Source organism: Leptonotus elevatus, chromosome 12 (assembly GCF_054856555.1).
Source record: "Leptonotus elevatus isolate MCC_2025b chromosome 12, RoL_Lele_1.0, whole genome shotgun sequence".
Lineage (NCBI taxonomy): Eukaryota > Metazoa > Chordata > Actinopteri > Syngnathiformes > Syngnathidae > Leptonotus > Leptonotus elevatus.
Genome location: NC_141250.1, coordinates 19586028 through 19604635, shown reverse-complemented (window position 1 = coordinate 19604635; position 18608 = coordinate 19586028). Strand labels below are relative to the sequence as shown.

General features: G+C 41.6%; 1 protein-coding gene across 14 annotated transcripts in view; it reads right to left on the bottom strand.

Annotated features, from left to right (window-relative positions):
• The window catches only part of LOC147164932 (mitogen-activated protein kinase kinase kinase kinase 4-like), a 38413-nt gene that overhangs the window by 16230 nt on the left and 3575 nt on the right, over positions 1–18608 (bottom strand). For 13 of the 14 annotated variants that reach the window (XM_086090423.1, XM_086090425.1, XM_086090426.1 and 10 more), the window contains exons 3-14: positions 8068–8124; positions 5727–5852; positions 5262–5372; positions 5087–5177; positions 4162–4292; positions 4025–4079; positions 3830–3908; positions 3585–3760; positions 3222–3294; positions 2310–2520; positions 1839–2000; positions 1661–1747 (exon numbers count right to left, since the gene is read on the bottom strand). In XM_086090423.1, coding sequence (XP_085946549.1) covers positions 1661–1747; positions 1839–2000; positions 2310–2520; positions 3222–3294; positions 3585–3760; positions 3830–3908; positions 4025–4079; positions 4162–4292; positions 5087–5177; positions 5262–5372; positions 5727–5852; positions 8068–8124 — 1359 coding nt within the window. Of the gene's footprint in view, positions 1–530; positions 735–1660; positions 1748–1838; positions 2001–2309; positions 2521–3221; positions 3295–3584; positions 3761–3829; positions 3909–4024; positions 4080–4161; positions 4293–5086; positions 5178–5261; positions 5373–5726; positions 5853–8067; positions 8125–18608 lie in introns of all 14 variants that reach the window. The other variant, XM_086090437.1, reaches the window with a different exon arrangement.

The window sequence follows — 18608 nt, the reverse complement described above, 5'->3', positions numbered from 1 at the left end:
TAGATATGGTGTTTTTAATCGTGCAGTTATGGTGGCAAGCATGTCATAAAGTGGACATGCATGCTTTTTTCTGTTACATTGATGTTATTCTACAAAATATCATAAAGCAGACATAAATGTTTTTTTATAGCAGTGTAATGGTGCATTGTTTAAAAAAAATCATACGTGGACATAGATGTTTTTCTTATGGTAAAGTCCTTTAAAAAATGGACAAACTGATGCTTTTTCTACAGTAGAGTTGTTGTTTTAAGAAAGTTGTGTCAAAGTGGATATGCATGTTTTAAAAAGTGGATTTCAACAGATCATGTTTCACTTCTGGAGTTTCACTGTAAACGCGAGACTACTTTCTAGCACACAAGAAAAATCAATCACACGATTAGATGATGAATTGATTAGCCTTGTTAATAGTGTTAGCTCCCACACCAGCAGCAGCAGCAGCAGCAGCAGCAGCAGCCGCAGCAGCACACCCCAAGCAAAAAAAAAAGAAAAAAAAAAGCTTCATCCAGATGTCACTTTTCCAGCATTTTCACCTCTGCGACCGGCTCAGATTCAGTCACCGTTGTTAGCTTTTCCGCTTCGGTGTTGTGTTCCGGGGTTTTGGGGGCTTGTTTGGGGCTACTAGGGTCCAGGTTCTGATGTTGCTGCAGGGACAGCAGGTAGGCCTGCTGCTGCTGAAGCTGCTTCTGGAGCTTTTGGGCTTGCCGTTGCTCCTCCAGCTCTCGCCATTTGTACTCCTGAGTGCCAACAGCAAGCCAAAGAATGTTCCGGAACATTACTGTACTCGTTTAACTTTGTAACTTTTGTAATTATTAATCAACCACATTTAAATTTAGACCTATAAATAAAATACGTATTATGGCAAAAAAAAATTCTAATTCATTTCTTACAGTTAAAACTGAATATACGAATGGGTTAAATTTAATTAAACTTAAACGATAAAAGACGAGTTGTGGACCACAAATGGTTCCTAAGCTACACAGTGGGCACCCATACAAGAACATAAAGCTAATGTCAGGAGACGAGCTGCATTATGGGAAACGAGCCTTCAATTCCTTCTATTATTTGCATATCCTCTGAAGCACTGCATCACATCATGACCAGCCTCCTCTTACGTCATCCTAATACAAGTTAGCGGACTTAACCTCAGCAACATCTGGAATGAAAACATGGGAAAGACCAATTTCCTTTCCATCGGGATGACTGACTTCCTGGTGACATCATCGCTGAGGGCCTCTCAACCGAGCCTGAGAATGCCCTTGCCGACCTCCACCGGTAACGACTCCCCTGACGTCTCCAAAAATATCAAAGCTAATTTGCGTGGAAATAAGTCATCGTACGTAGACATGTTTTTCCCCTTTATGTTACACTGATGCTCTCATGTAAAAAAAAAAAGTTGTCATAAAATGAGAACACTACAAACATCATCATTAAAAAAGGACATACATGTTTTGTCTATGTTGAAGTACCACTTTAAACATGAAAAAAAGGCATCGTAAAGTGGACATACCTGGTATGTTACGACACAGTAATGTTAAAAAGAAGTCGTCATAAGGTGGGTATACTGTACATGTTTTTTCTCATAAACACAGATGCTACAATGTAGTCACAAATGGACATACATGGTTTTACATTTAGGCAATTTAAAAAATGTGAGACTCACCAGCAGCATGGCCTGTTCGTGTAGCAGCTGCTGCTGCAGGATCTCCAGGTGCCTCTGCTCCTCCTCCAGTTGCCGTCTGATGTACTCCTGCCCACCCACGTGAGGCGCTAGCGTTAGTTAGAATGGCATTGCAAAAAACATGGCGCACCCGTCAGCCGGTTTGCATCAATCGTCGCACCTGCTCCCTGTCAGCACGCCGCTTTTCCTCCTCGCCCCGCCGCCGCTCGTCCTCCTCCTTGCGGCGACGTTCCAACTCGTCGGCTCGCCGTTTGTCGTCCTGCTCGCGTCGCCTCTGCTCACGCTCCTGCTGCCGACGCATCTCGCGCTCGCGACGTTGTTGCTGCGAGACAAAACGATGAAGAAATAGACATTTCATTAGGTACGTTAGCAACTATGCAAAAACGAATCAGGTAAAACAAATATGGTAGTCGAAACTGTGTTAGCTGAATGCAAAAGTGACACAATAATGCCAGTTTAACACAAAAATAACTTGGCAAAAACACCTAATGTGTAGGAAGTTATTGTGAGCTGAATTCAAACATTGCCCAGCAAAAATAAGTAGCGTATGTTAGGTGATTGCAAAAACGATGCAGAAAAATCATCAAAAGCGCCTTGGCGACGCAAACCAACAAAAATGTCGTGCGCTGACCTCCTCCAGCCGCCGCCGCTGCTCCTTCTGCTGCTCAATGCGCTTCTGCCGCTCGGCCAGCAGTTGGCGCTTGTACTCCTCTTGCTCTCGGAGCTGCTGCTCCTGCAGGAGTTGCTGGCGGCGCAGGGCCTCCGAGCGCTCCTTGTTCTCCTGCTGCAGACGGATGAAGTCCCGACGCAGCGTCGACTCTCCCGGCACGTTGACGATGGAACTGCCAAGCCACCATAATGATAAGAAAACATTCGATTGACCACTTTGCCGTCATGTGTCACACCCAAGAGGACTAAATCTCTAGGACACGTTCCTCTCTAATATGGCCACTTCAAGCCAAAATGGCAGACTTTCTGTTATCGGGCACAGGTCTTTGAGACTTTTTTGTGGGTTGTCTCATGATAGACATGCTTACCGAATGTTATGTTCCTAAATACAACTGGCTTCGTTTTTTTTTTTTTTTATTATTCAAAGAACGCTTGAAAATGGCAATGACACTAAAAATGGCCGTTTCACAGCAAAATAGCAGTCCTAAGTCTTTTCACGAAGGGCTTCTTTAGACTTTTTTTGCGCATTTACAAATGATAGCCATGTCTACTAAAGTTCATGTTGCTAGGCGAAACTGGCTTGAAGGGCTGAATATTGAAAACATTCATGAGCTGAGTTATTTGAGTTTCGTGTTTTAGGACGAGTCATCAAACTTGGCCGCCACTCTTTGCCCACATGCTATGACTAAAAACACAAATGTTTTGCAATTATGCATTGTCCGCCTGTCTAGCATTTAAGCTTCCGATTTGGTAGCAATCAGAAAAAAAGGTCTAGCAGTAGTTCGTCTTTGAAAGACCCATGGAAAAGGCCAAAACGAACCTAAACTGTCCTTCACAAAGCAAAATGGCCGACTTCCCATGTGTGTGTTCTTACCTCGGTTCTCCTTCTTGCTCCGACGCTTCTTCCTCCTCTTCTTCACTGCCGCTGTATTCGTACTCAGTCTCATCTGTGGAGAATGTGTGGGGTAACAGCATTATCATGCCGCCATGTGTCTTTGACAACGTATTTGATGGTGTGTGTGTCTTGGAAAACATGTCTTTGATGGTGTCGGCGTGTCTCTGGAATCACGTCTTTGATGGTATGTTGATGTACATTTCAAAATGTGTATTTGATGACGTGTGTCTGTCTCAATGAATGTTTCATTGATGTGTCTCTTAGACAAGGCATCTTTAACAAAGAGTCTTTGACTGTTTGCAAGACGTTGTGTGTCTTTGGCAGCATGGCGTATTTCCTCACCCTTCTCGCCTCGCTTCTTTTTGGTGCGGTCAATGTGGTCCTTGAGCTGGATGCGCACCTGCCGTTCATTGGGCTGGTCCCTGATAAAGGGGTGTTTGAGCAGCTGCTCGGTGGGCGGTCGCTGCGTATAGTTCTTCACCAGGCAGCCCTCGATGAAGCTGAAGAACTTCTTGGACCTGCGGGCAGCGTCCCCCCGGTCACATTTTTACACTTAAACCCAGTTCCCAAAATGAAAAGAAGCTCACCATTTTTTGGACTTGAGTCTCGGAGGGGGGTTTCTGGGGATGAGGAAGAGCGCCCTCATGGGATGCATGTCGCACAACGCTGTTGGAAAACACAAGACAAATTTGCGAATTTGCCAGTTTCCAATATAGCACCAGAAAGGGAAGCTGGGCCAGCATGCTCATCCGTTGGGGGGATCCGGTCGTGTTATGACTTACGGGGAGCTCCTTCAGCCATCTCGATAGCCGTAATTCCACAGGACCATAAATCGCTCTGGAGGAAGGGAGAGAAAAAAACAATCATGGAAAATTCTGGCAAATTGAGTGTTACGTGGGTCTATGATGGGTGTGCGTACCCGGTAATCGTAAGTGGCATCCGGGTTTTCGTCACAGGCAATGACTTCCGGAGCCATCCAATACGGCGTCCCAATGAAGGTGTTGCGGCGGCCCACTGTTCGGTCCAACTGAGCGCTAACACCAAAGTCCACTGAGGATGTAGTAAAAAGACGCAAGTCAGCATTTGTTAGCATGTTAGCGCTTGATCATGATAGCATTTAAATGCTAAATGTACTTATTTATTGACTACACACTCCTCCTAGAGGAAATATATAAAATCCTCTTGGCATCTTTTGTACTCAGTTTGAAATGTTCGCATATCAGCTGTTAGCTTGGTAGCATTTGAAAATTGTATATTTTAAATCACATGCAACTAAAGGCATAGAGCAAAATTCACACCAATCTATAACATAGAGCCTTTTGTGCGATATACTGCTGTAAGCATGTCAGCATTTTATTTATTTCACATTAGGCGAATACCCGACTAAAGGGCAAGACTAAAGAGCATGATATGAAATATTTGTGCTGCAGTCAGGTCGCTATGTTGCTACAGGGTTCAAACTGTTAGCAAGTTAGCATTTGATGGACTCTCATTGGAAATATTAGTTGACTATGAACTTGAAGCAAGATGCAAAAACCGTATCCTTACCCAATCAGCATTAGTGTTCTCTCTAACCAGGTTGCTAATTTGCTGTGTTAGCAAAGCTAATGCTAACCAGTTAGAACTGTATTCATTCACATTAGAAATATCATAATACCCAGTCACAGGGCTACTCTTACTACTGCATTGCTATATGTTAGCATGCAACCTATCACAGTAGGCACATTTATCACATTATCACCCGCCCACGAGATGTTCCCAAACTAACACGACAGGGTCCACACGGGTTGTTAGCATGCTTGCTAGCTGTTAGTAAAGAAGGTCAATTTCTAACATTTCCATACCCAGCTTGACTTCGGCGTTCTCCGTCAGCAGCACATTTTGGCCCTTGATGTCGCGATGGATGACGTGATGGGCATGAAGGTGAGCTAAGCCCTGCAAAAGGACAAAAACGCGACACAAATTAGCAAAACGTGACCAAAAATGAAGTTGTGATTAGGATGGTAAAGACTTCCTGACCCTGAGGATCTCCCTGGAGATGTAAGCGATCCAGTCTTCCTTCAGCGTGTTGCCTTTGGTGTTCTTCACTAGGTCCGTGATGGACCCGGCCCCGCAGAACTCCATCACCAGCTGGAACAGACAACGGGAAAGACTCATGAGATGGAGGACATCATGAGTGCCGGTGGACGGCGCCAAAGCCGGGACAATTTGGCGGAATGAGAGGGGCACTTTGTTCTCTTGTCTCGATCATGTCACGTCCAGTTGTGCGTGGGTATCCAAAGAGTAACACGTGCATAGACAGTTTAGTGGGAGCCTCGTAAACGAGGTCGCCACTACAACAGCTGTAGAAAGGCAACAAAACACGAGACTGCGTTTCTCAGTGAGAGTGAGACCGCTCTCGGAAGTCGTAAATCAAAGTCGTCTGTCTATAAATAAATACGACATTGGTTTTTGTTGTTGTTATTGATATTATTAGAAACGTACCCATAGCTGGTCATCATGTCCAGGTGGACTTTTCTTGATGAAGGCGCCGTAGTAGGTGGCGATGTTGCGGTGGTGCGAGTATTTCTTCAGCATGTTGATCTCCAGCTTGATCTCCTCCTCTTCGTCCTGTGTTCAAAGCAAAATTCAACGAGTCGAACTTCAATGAATCCCATTGGAAAATGGAAATGAAACATTACTTCAGAATTGTTAATTTTTAATGAATTTATTTGAAGTCACGTTTGTTAAATTTAAATTTGGATTCATGAAATGACTATTTTAAAATTTGGAATTTTTAATTTTAAATAAAAAAATAATAGTTTTCCTTCCGTTTTAAATGTTTACCTTAAATTTTACAATTACACTGATAATTAAAATTTTAATGTAATTAAAACGCTATTTAAAAAGTAATGTGTAAATTTAAATAAAAAAAATAATACATGAATTTAAACTTCAATTACCGGTATTTAAAATGACATTAAATGGAATACACCATAAACAATTCTGTATACACATTTTTTAAAATAGGTTTTATTATAACTGAATTAAATTAAAATTTTAATTAAAAATCGAACTTTAAATTTAATAGACCATAAACAAATCCTGTATTCACATTTTTATCCTGCTTTGATCACCACTTCTTCATGTACTTCATTTTTGTGCGCTACAAACTGACTTTGGTATCCTTCACAACCCTCCCAAAAAAAAGAACAATCAATGTTGTTTATTTCTAGTCTGTCCAGGCTCATTCATCATCATTAGGGGAGCTTGGCTACGTCGCCAACTAGTGACCCGGCATGCAGTCTGCACTCTGTCATTTTTGGGGAAAAAGTGTCTATTTCTAGCTCGTCTGTTGTCATGTGAACACATAAAGTGCATGTTTTTGCTGTGTGGTAAGAAGCCGCAGCGTTCTTCAGTAGGACAACATTCCGGTTACGCCGTTTATTCCCGTCCTAGGAGTCCTCAACGCCCGACATTCTCGGTTGTTGTTCTTTTTTGTGACACGTTATAACCTCGGTTGGCTTCCATTTTTGCGGTATGCAGATGGCACGTGACTTGGCTTGTTAAATAAAAGGCTTAACATCCAAGGACACCAGACACATTCAAGTCAAGCTGTGATGATGTCATCTGGTGAGTGTGTGTGTGTGTGTGTGTGTGTGTGTGTGTGTGTGTGTAGTGACTCACACATGCGTGCACAGTTGCACACGCACACAAACTCACTCAGTCATGCTATTGTGTTTCTACTTTTACTAATGTACCTACGGAGAGGGTCTAATTGGAAAGAGTTATTTATGCAAACATTTTAAAAATAATCTTAAAGCTATAATTGCAATACCAGAATATAGCATGCAATTTCTATATATATATATATACCCTTCTTTTTTTTGCCTTCTGTTACACGTGATTTCTTTGATCTCGTGAAACAAACAAAGATATATGGCAGGAACAGGAATGTCTCCCATGATTCTGCTGTGCTTCTCATCAACTTTTTCAAGAAAGTAAAAAAGTTGACAAGATAAGCGCTACTTTCTTTATGTTGTTTTTAAGCCCTCATGACGACTAAAACAAACGCGCCACAGCTGGAAACTGCATATGACCAATAGTGTGTTTTATTCTGACTGTGTGTGTGGGGGTGTGTGTGTGTGTGTGTGTGTGTGTGCGTGCGCATCTTCCCATCCCGTTATAGAAGAGGAAGTGGAATGTGGGTCAGAGCGCATGCCGATGTGCTCAAAACACACACAGCAAAAAGAAACTCAGTCAACTTCAAAAGACAAACAGAATCGCGCGTTCTACCAGGCGCCTTTCATGTATTCCCATTTCCAGTATTCAACATTTTAACATAACATCGACATTTACCGTAATAATAATGAAAATAGCATCTGTCTACAAATGTTTTTATAAATTGTAAAAAGGACAAAAAATGCTCTCCTTTATAAAAGTGTCAAACAATGAAAAGGTAAAAGTGGACTTAAATCTTTAACTAAAGATTTTTTAAATAAGGCGAGAAATTGACATTGAGAATAGACAGCCAAGAAAAATCTAATACTAATAAAATGAGATGAAAAAAAAGTTTTAAAAAAATTTACTAAATATTTTTTGTATTAAACCACAAAAGGCACTTAAACAAAAGTGTAAAAGATATTGAGAAGACATTTAAAAAACAACAATAGTTTTTTAAATTAATTTATTAACAATTTATTAACTAAATGTTAACTAATGTAAAAGTAATATTAAAAAGTAAACATTTTCTAACTTTGTGTACTTTTACTAACAACAACAAAAGAAATGCTATTCTAATTCTATCATTGAAAGTTGCTACATCGATAAAAAACGTCCAACTCACCTCTGTGACGTCCATGACCTTAATGGCCGCCAGCTGCCCCGTCTTGACATGCCGACCCTACAGACGACAATAGTAAAAAAAAGAAAATTGTCAACAAACAGCAAGAAAAAAAGAACAATAAATAATCAAATTTAGCATCACACATCAAACGCTTTGGCTTTAGGTTTAGTTTTGCAAATAGGGTTAAAAAACAAAACCACAGTACCACTGCTTTTGCTTGAAAGTGGTGGCGATAAATGAGTGAATTGTTGAAACGGCTAACAGGCTAACAACTGGTAAGCTACATAGCAAGATAGCATCCCAAATGCAGAGAGCATAAATACAGAGCAATAAGGAATTGTATGTCACGCTGTATTGTTGGGTAATATTTCCAAAGAGAATTGCTAAAATGCTAACGGGTGGTATGCTAAATTATGAAAAAAATAGTGCATTGTGGGTGCAAATAGTTGAAAGAAAAACCTCTGGGTGCTGATTTTAACATTCTGCGCTGAAGTCGCAAAATATTATGAATGTGTATTGCTAAAATGCTAACAGTTTGTATGCTATCATCTAGCAAGATAGCAACCTGAGTGCAACTAGCGCTAAGGCAGATCAATAAAGTTTTCATTAGGCTGGGATCACAAGACGGGGAGACAGTTTCTTGTCGGCAATCACAAGACAACAGAGACAGACAGACGCACGCAATGAGTGGATTCACAACAACATAGTTAGCATAGCATAAAAAATGCCAAACAGAAGCAGGCTGAAGCCCCTTTAATGCAAAGACAAACAGAGCAGAAAAAACAAACAGAGCAAAATAAGTCTGTGTAGCAAGCACTGCTAAGTCATCGCTTTCCAACTCCACATAAACACACACACACACACACACGCTTGCCTGGCCTAATGCCTATTCAGGCTAAAGCTAAAGCCAAAATAAACGCAACGACGCCAATTCTAACTGTTTGGGTTGTTTTAAATGAACGGTCGCTCATGTGGGAATGAGCGGCGCGTCGCCACGTGGTGACTAACATTTATAAAACACTCAGACTCTGGAGGCATGACATCATCCGCTCGTTTCTCTTTGTTCAGTGGAAGCAAGGACGTTTGGACAGACGCTGGGATGAACGCTTAATATTAGGCAGACAATAGGACGGATGTTAGGACAGACACTAAATAGGATGCAAAGACACACGCAATGAGTGCATTCACAACAACATAGTTAGCATAGCATGGAAAATGCAGACGCTGAGACTGAGGCAAGGGCAGATGCTAGGACAGACACTTGATGAGAGTTAGGCTGGATGCCAGGACAAATTTTATGACGGATGCTAGGACAAACGTTAGGATGGATGCTAAAACTGAGGCTAGGACCTTCGCAAGGCTACACACTAGGACAGACAATTGGATGAACACAAGTATAGATGCTAGAACTGATGCTAAGTCGGACACTATTAGGATGGGTGCAAGGGCGGACGCTAGGAGGGATGTTAAGAAGGACGCTAAGACAGACATAGAACACACGCAAGGACAGGCGATGAGACGGGTGGCTAAAACTTTGGTTTGAACGGACGTTTGCTTAATGTAAGGTTGAACGCTAGGACAGACCATAGGACAAATGTTATGATGGACGCTTGGATTGACGCAACGACAGACCGCTGCTAGGACAGGCACTAGAATGGACTAAGACTGAAGCTAGGACGGACTGTAGGACAGAATGTTGGACGGAAACTAGGATGCTAAAAGTTGGTAAATAAAAACATATAAGATAGAAGCCAGAGTACAAAAGCGCAATGGAGACAAAAAGGATTTTCCATCCTGCTCTGTATTTCAAATAAGAATTGCTAAAACAGATTAGTATGAAAACAACAAAACAAACAAGGGAGAAAATAAGAGCAAACTTGGAAGTCAGTTCCAGTAATAAAAAGGATAGACTGAGTCTTTGTGTGTAAACGTTGTCGCCAGGCGGAGAACAAAAAGCGCTCAGTCAGCAGCGTGGCGGCTTGAAAGGGTCGCATGGGCAGCTGTCCATGAATTGATTTACTCACAGTGCTTCACTTCACTTCGCACACGCTCATCCAACCACAACCCACTCTAAACTTCCCCAAACCGTCACTTAAGCCACGATTGTCAACACGCCAACGGCTATGAATCCAGTGGGTTTTTTTTATTATGTAGAATTGACAACGTTTCGTTCTAAAAACCTTAATTTGTCAAGACAGTGCATGGCATGCTGCATTAAAAAAATTGGGTTGAGAGTGCATGATATGCTGCTTCATGCTATGATATAACTAAATACCATGGCTATGGGGGGAAATCACTGATCTGAATAAATGACTGGATAGCCGATAGCCCATACACGCCTGTGCAAGCCAATGAAGTCACAGGGCGGCCATCTTGCTCCTCACATCTCGCAAGCAGACTACTGTATAAAATATACGGTATACGTACAGATTAGACATAAACACCTCGTAGGCAGTTAGTATAGGGCCGGGGGTGGGGGGGGGGGGGGGGGGTTGTGGCGGGGTGGTCACTATTTTTTAACAAGTTTAAAAAAAAATTCAAATGTCTCAAATGTTCTACAATTTCAATACTGTAAATGTATAGGATCGTATGTCGAGAAACGTTTCTTGGGAGGAGCAATATGGCGGCCTCGTGGCTTCAAAAGTCTTGGAATATCGGCTATCCAGTCATACATTCAGATCAGTGGGTGAAATGAAGGCGACCGTTTGTTTGTGTGTATGTACAAGTGTGTGTACTAGATTTACCGCAGATAGGATAAAGACGAGGAAGTAGGGTGCTGGATGCCAAACCCCCCCTCGAAAGGAAATGCCAGGGCAGTGGTGTCATTTTATAAAACACACACACATACACACACTGGCATCTGAAAGTGTGCGCGCGTGTGCGCGTGGTCGTCTGTGTGTGATTTTACAGGGACAAGGCCTTCTTTATTGCGTCCCCTTCTGGTCTTTGAATCATGGACAAGAGGCCAGGTGCAAACTGCCGTGTTAACGCACACACAACAAACAAATATGTACACACACTTGCCAATATCTACAACAAAAAGTACCCGACAAAATGCGAAGTAGGTGAAAATAATAAGAACTAAAAAAAGAACCTAATAGGGAATTTAGGCGAGTTAGTTGGCAAAATAAAAAATGAGATTTAAAGCCACTCCTAAAGGGGATTCAGTTGGCATAATAAAAATTCAAGTCCCACCAAAATAGTTGATTAAGATGGAGCATAACAAGAGTAAGAATTACAGATACCTCAAGTGGCAATTTAATCATAATAAGAATTCAAAACCCCCAATAATACTTTTATTAAGTTGGTGGAATGATTAAAGTAAAAATTAAAGCAGCCATAAAATCTAATTCAGAAAGAATTCCTATCATATAATGAAATAAAATCATAGGAATTTTAAAGTAATTTAGTTGGCAGAATAGTAAGAATTAAAGCTCTCCACAAAAGCTCCACATGAAGAAATAAACAAGCCCCTCCTTGGCTGAGGTAACGTAAGAGAAGAGAAAGTGCACAGGGGGTGACGAGTGTCATGGGATCCCATCGTAGTACGGCGGCGGCATTCTGGCTGCGGGTGCAACTTTCCACAACGTAGCAAGCTAGTAGGCTAATTTTAGACTCTCCGAGTTCTTTTCGCCACCGGAAGCTTGTTATTCCCTGGCTGAGGATCATTAGCGTTGATGGCGGTTGACTGGGAGGTTGAGGAGATACGAATCAGGCATAGGACGCTATTAAATCCTGTTAGCCAGTCACAATCGGAGGCCTGGGACGAAGATACATGTCGGGATGGAGGCTAATAGTAGCAAACTAATTAAATGCAACACAAAGGGGAACGTGAATGGAGACACTAACACCAACTTCCCTGGGTTAGCAGTTGTAAAAATTCTGCCCCTAGACCCAGTTTAATTTAACATGAATTGTTGTAGGCATTTCTAATACAAGCACCGCCACAAAAAAAAAAAGTCTCAAAAATCATGTCAGAAATTTTAATTTTATACTAATTATATTTTGATCTTAAGAAAATTCATCCTCCGAAGCAGTTTCACTTGCTAACAAGACCTTTCAGAGATCCGTTTATCATGAGTAGACCCTTCAGGTTGGTCTACACATGGTAGGCCATGAATAGACAAATAAAATAGTCTCTAGAAACAATGCCTGAAAAATACAGGAAGTCAGCCATTTTTGTTCATTTCCAGGATCCCTTGAATTCTCGGGAAATTCATTCCCCAAAGCCAGTTTCATTTAGCACCATGTAATTTAGTAGGCATGTCCATCATGAGCAGACCCACAAAAAAAGTCTCATTAAGCCATGCCCGATAGGTAGTCCGCCAAGTTTAGAGTCATTTTGGTCATTACCCTGTACCCTTCAATTGTATTTTATTTCTTTGAGACTCTGAAGCCTGTTTCACTTAACATAAACTATGCCTATCACGAAGAAGACCCACACAAAAGTCTCAACAAGAAATTTCCAAAAAGGCACAGGAAGTCGGCCATTTTTCTCAGAAGCATCAGATTATGCTTTTTTTTTGGCCGTTGCCAGGGGTGCTTCAAAGATGGACAACAACTTAATGCTTTGTCAGAATTGTAGTAATGCGGGTGAGTTTGGATTTGCGGTGACAGACTGACAGCTGGATATTGCCACTGCTCTCTTCCACGTGGGAGCTCGTGTGGACTAATATCTTAAGTGGAGTTTTGGGGATTTTACCCCCCATGCCGCAGAAAGAAGCGATGTGATGTGACTAATCCGCGGACAGCAGAAGCTGCTTAAAGTCAACAGCACCAATCTCAATTAGGAGGAGAGGTGTGACGCCAGGCTAGGCGGCTAACTCAATTAGCTCATTAGCATCTGTGAATGAAGTGAGCAAGGGGGGGAGGGGGCTACGCTGCCAGTCTACATTGCTGAGTATGATTTTTTATTTTATTTTTTAAATATGGCACATCAGATCTAATGATAACATAATGTTCTTAACGCCAAAGTACATAATCAAGTCCATTAACGAGATTATTGATGATCAAGTGATGTTAACATTCAGCAAAATATCTCTAACTTCCGTTCATTAAAGACTTGCAAAAACACGTTAGCTCTCGCTCTGTCTTTCTCTCATAAAGCTTGTTCTGCTACAACCCGCTAATGCTAACAGATTGCGCTACAAATTATCCCTGTGTGCGCTCATGCAGTCGGCCATGTCATTATATGTCAGACATGTCTGGTTTGGACGGCACGTGTAAGCAGTGGAGCGCGTCGCTGTGCCCGCCTCGGTCAAGCGCGTCTGCGTCGTGTCAGGGAGGCCGCTGGCCTACTTTTGGCAAGCAGCTGCAAGACTCTGCATGGAATAAGGCGCCATACAACATTTGGGATAAAACCTACACACTTCCTGTTAATGTCAATTGCAATTTAGACTCATGCTTTTGTAAACATCAAAGACAAATTCAATGAAATTCATGTTTGTGTTTTGCACGCATGACAATAGGGGGACCTTCATTACTTCATTTATGAGTTTTCGTTTTGGTGCCAAAGGCAATTCAGTCTTCAATGGGGTACCGCAAGATATACGTTACCACACTTAATTAATATTCATGAGTCGAGTCGCTAGGGGGTCAAACTCGGCAGAGATGGGCATTGAGGGCCGGAGTCCTGCAGGTTTTGCACGTTGACAATTTAAAGTCATCAACGAAGCTAATGTTGTAGTTTCCTAACCGCTAAGACATTTCACGCTTTAATTTCCCTTCCATGTTTTTAACATCAAAGACAATTCAGACATCAGTGATTAACATAAATGTAAAAAAACAAAAAACAATGATCTCTCCCAAAAACATTTGAGTCTAAAGTGAAGAGTCTTAACTTGGTCAATATCAAAGACAATTCAGTCTTCAATGAAACTCAATTCAAAATACGTCATGGTTCAAAGGGCTCAGTTGTGAAAGGTGTTTGTCTCTCTGCACTTGAATGTTGGCCGTAAATATCAACGACATCAGCTTTGTGGTCGGTGTCGTTGCTACGGTAATGCTGGGTTTTCACGCGGGGGAACATTTGTCTTTGAATAACAAGAAAAAAGACTTTTGTTTGGCTAACGTCATGACAACGGCACTGTGATGACTTCATACTCTGGTAATTGGATTTTTCTCATTTTCATTCTTGTACTCTATTATTGTGGCTTAATCGTCTGTTTACAAAAACCTGTGTTAACTCATTCACTGCCAGATATTTTAGAGAAGCAGCTTAATTATCTTTTATGTTTACATAAAAACTTACACAAGGTTCTTGAAAACGAAATTGTACAAAAATGCATAAACTAGGTTTACTAAAGTCAGCTTTGATTACATAAAATTGTCCACTGGGTTTGTTGAGAGATACTGAATTGTCTTGTTTACAAAAAAAAAAAAGAAGTATATTAGGGTCATTGGGGACATTCTCCTTGATGTTGAGATTAAGAAAAAACTATCGAAGACGTTATTTTTCTTTTGATACATTTTGTTCGATCCCATATCAAAGATTTTCAACGGGAAGCAGCTGGCTGACATATGCCAAGATACACATACACACACACACACACACACACACACACACACACACACACACACACACACACACACACACACACACACACACACACACACACACACACACACACACACACACACACACACACACACACAGGAAGTCGGCGGTCCACGACCATCGTTTACATTCAGGCTAAATACATCCTATGTATTCACTCAGCATGGCGGGTGGGGCCAGAGGCAGACCGCCCGGAACGTTCCACGTGAACACTTTCATCGCATTCCTTGAAAAAGGCTCGCAGGGTAATAAGGGGGTACAGGGGGGTGGAGGGTGTTCAAGGGGGTAAATAAATACAGGGTCAAGAGACGGCAAGGAGGAAGGGTGAGGCGCATTTAATGAACATGCTGGAAAAACAAAAAAGCGTGTGGGTAAAAATTGGTGCGGATCGGGTAACGCCAACAGAGTGAAATGATCTTCCACTTTATGGTGTCCGCTAAATAGATGGCAGATAACAGAGCAACGCCCACTTTTGTGTGTGGTACTCCCACATCACCAAGCTGGAGTCATCTCCAAATTTAAATATTATTTTTTTATACACCTAGAAAATGCTTGTCCCAAACACTCTCAAAATTGCACATTTTACTGTCATTCGTTTTCTTCTGCACTTGGAGGCCATGACGCCGTGTGTGTTCGAAGGCGGCCCCGCCCCTCCCGCAACATACTGACCCACAATTCCGCTGTGCCGCCGCATGCTATAAATAGACAGGATTTAACCTACAGCGGAGGGAGGGGGGGGGGGGGGGTACGAAGCTAAATGTTGACCATGGATAGTTTCCTACATATACATACATATTATATATACTGTGTGTGTATATATATATATATATATATATATATATTTGTGAATAGCACCAGTGTATTTATAAAATCCAGATCTTCGTTTAAAGCAGCAATTGTAATATCTCTATGTGAAAGATGCAGCATCAAACGTCATAACTACTGGGTTCAGTATGAAAAGTGTACTAGGCAAAGAAATGGTCAACAATTTTGTGGTATTTCTGCATGAAAGGTGCTTATGTCAAACTTAAAATGTAAAGAATAAAATTGAATAAGGCAGCATCTCTGTGTGAAAGAGGCTGTTATCCCACCAGAATATAAAGTAAAGAAAAAAAATGATACAGCAAACTTTCAGTACCTCTGTTTGAAAGGGACAGATATCCCACTTAAATACAAAGTAAAGAATGAAAATGTACGATGCTACAATTTTGTAGAATCAATGCATTAAAGGGGCTTACATCCCACTTGACTATAAAGAATACAAATGAATACGGCGGCATCTCTGTGTGAAAGGGGCTCACATAACACTTAAAAATAAAGTGCATATAAATAAATGATGCTGCGGTGTCTCTGTGTGAAAGACGTAACATTGAATAAAAAAAATCATAAATATGATTCACAATGTCACAGTGGTGTCTTCTACATGCGGGGAAAAAAGACATCTTGTTTTGACAGAAATGAGGAAGTTAGCATCCTCATATTGACTTAATCTGCCCGGAAACAGACAGCCGTTAGTTAGATGAACGGGGAGACACGTCGCCATGGCAACCAAACGACTCCAGCCTGAAGTTTCTCCAGCATGACAGCACAGACCTGCCGGGAAGCCGGCAGAGTCTGCCCAGCGACAGGAGGAAGGCTCGCGCTCTCACAACCTCTGCTCCAATGGGAGGCCTGCATCCCGGTCAGCTGCTCCATGGTGCTGAGCGCCGGAGGCCAATAGCATGACAGGAGGGATGGTCATGTGACCGGGCAGGACCAGCCCAGCCAAAGCGGATGAAAACAAACGCTAACAATAATGAGGCCGCCGGTTACACAACACACGCAAGCTACACGGTGCTAAAGTGGGACTATATGTTACCATGGCAACCAGGAGAACAAATTGTGCGTATGATATAAGCTATATATAGCTGTGAGTGCATCTAGCCTTACTGAAGTTATCGTTCAAGTTACAGAAAATAATCATGAAAGTGCTAATGTTAATGCTAAGATGTTATCAGGATGGCTACCCCTCCTTGCTAACAAATACCAAACCTAGCCCGTCGGAGTGTTAACCTATTTCGCTATTAGCAAAATAAATCAAATATTCATCCCTCGGCATACAATGAGATTTCGCTGCTAGCGAGCCTAGCTCCGCTAACACTAAAACTCAAGATACTAATTATGTTTTGTGAAATGGCAATGCCTAAAAGCAGGGCTAGGGAACCCTGGTCCTCGAGAGCCGCAGTCCTGCCTGTTTTGGAGGTCTCCCTCCTCCATCGTAGATTCCCTACAACCTGCCTTAAAGATAAATTGTGTCGAAATGTTCAATATCCATTCATTTTAAAACCCCAGTATTTATTTCAATGATATGCCCAAAAAATGTATCACATCAACATACATTTTTTTTTAATATAACTAGGTCTACTAATTGCTGATTATGTTAGATGGGTCGTGCCTCACCTTACAAGAGATTGACATGTTTCGCCGCCATCTTTCTGCTACAGATACCCGAAAGAGGCAAATTTTGCGAACGTAGTAATTGGTACTAGGCTCGCAAAGTGTGGTCTTTCTGAGGAATCTTAGTGAGCGTGCAACGATATTAACAAATTGGCTGACCATAGTTGCTAATGACTGGCAATGCTAGCTTGTTTCCTCCTTTGCATATTAGCCTAGCTCTCTAGCTAATGTGTAGTGTAGACATGATCACATCTTTATCATCTCTCATAAAATGAGCCTAAACTGTTATCATACCGAGCCTCGCTAATTTAGCACTAGAGGAACACATTACAAGTGTGACAAAATGCCAACAAACCTCAAATATCTAGATTTATACAACATGGCTGACGACTTGCAAAGCTAGCCTAGCTCGTTAGGTAGTGTAGAATTGTTAATATTTATTCCCTGAGATTTAGCTGCTAACGCCGACCTTTGCTAACATTAGCATATAATCTACGCATTGCGATTGTGAGATTACATAGTGACGACAATCCCTGAATTTGAATATGTTAACATGGCTGACCCCAGGCTAGCTTGTCTGCTTATTGGAGTGTTAGCATTAGCATGCTAACTGTAAACAGACCCTTCCAAAGATTCGCAGAATGTACATTCATAGTCCAATTTACGAAAGGACAACAAACAACAACTAACTAGCCTAAGCAAGGGCATGTGTTGCTAGCATTAGCTTAGTTTTTCATAACAATCCATGACAAACAGCCCCCTGAACTGACGGGCAGCAGATGGCCACCCGTACAGTCACACACACCCATAATACTCACACATAACAGCTCAGACAGATGAACAACTGTCACTAAGGAGTCGGACTAGACGTACCATGAGGCCTTGAGAATGGGTGGGGGTCTGTAATAAGCATGAAGGGTGTTATTCGTAGGATTGGGGGGAGGGGGGGGAGGATTCTTGCCAGTTGCACACACAGCTCAGACAGATATGACTCCCCAAGACGTCCTACCAACACAAAAAAGCTAACTTTTTTTCTTTATACAGTACAGACGGCTATAATAATCGTAACCACAAAATGACATCTCAGCAAGGTGATGTGCCAGCTAGTCACAAAGGCTTGGGTATATGGTGAACTCTAGTCATAACAAACCGAATTTCAAAACGTGAGAAATTTCAACAATCATTGTCATTCCTCGCTTACGACAACACTTAATGAGAATTGAAATCGGGCCCAATTTACAAGTTCATTCTGCTCCCCCCCCCCACCCCCAAAAATTTGCTTTTCCTGAAAATGAACTAGAAAGAAAGAAGATATATTAAAAAACTTATTTACAAACCTCAACAAATGTTTAAAGCTTTAGAGGTAACATAGCCTAAATCTGGACTCCAACATTAGAAACTAACATTGGAGGCATCATTAGAAGCTAATGTTGAAGCTACATACGTAATACCCCCCTCAAAAAAATACAATGACAGATCATTACCTACATAGCTTAGCATATATTAAAGTTGCATGAAATTAATGCCAATTTTCGATTCTACTAATTTC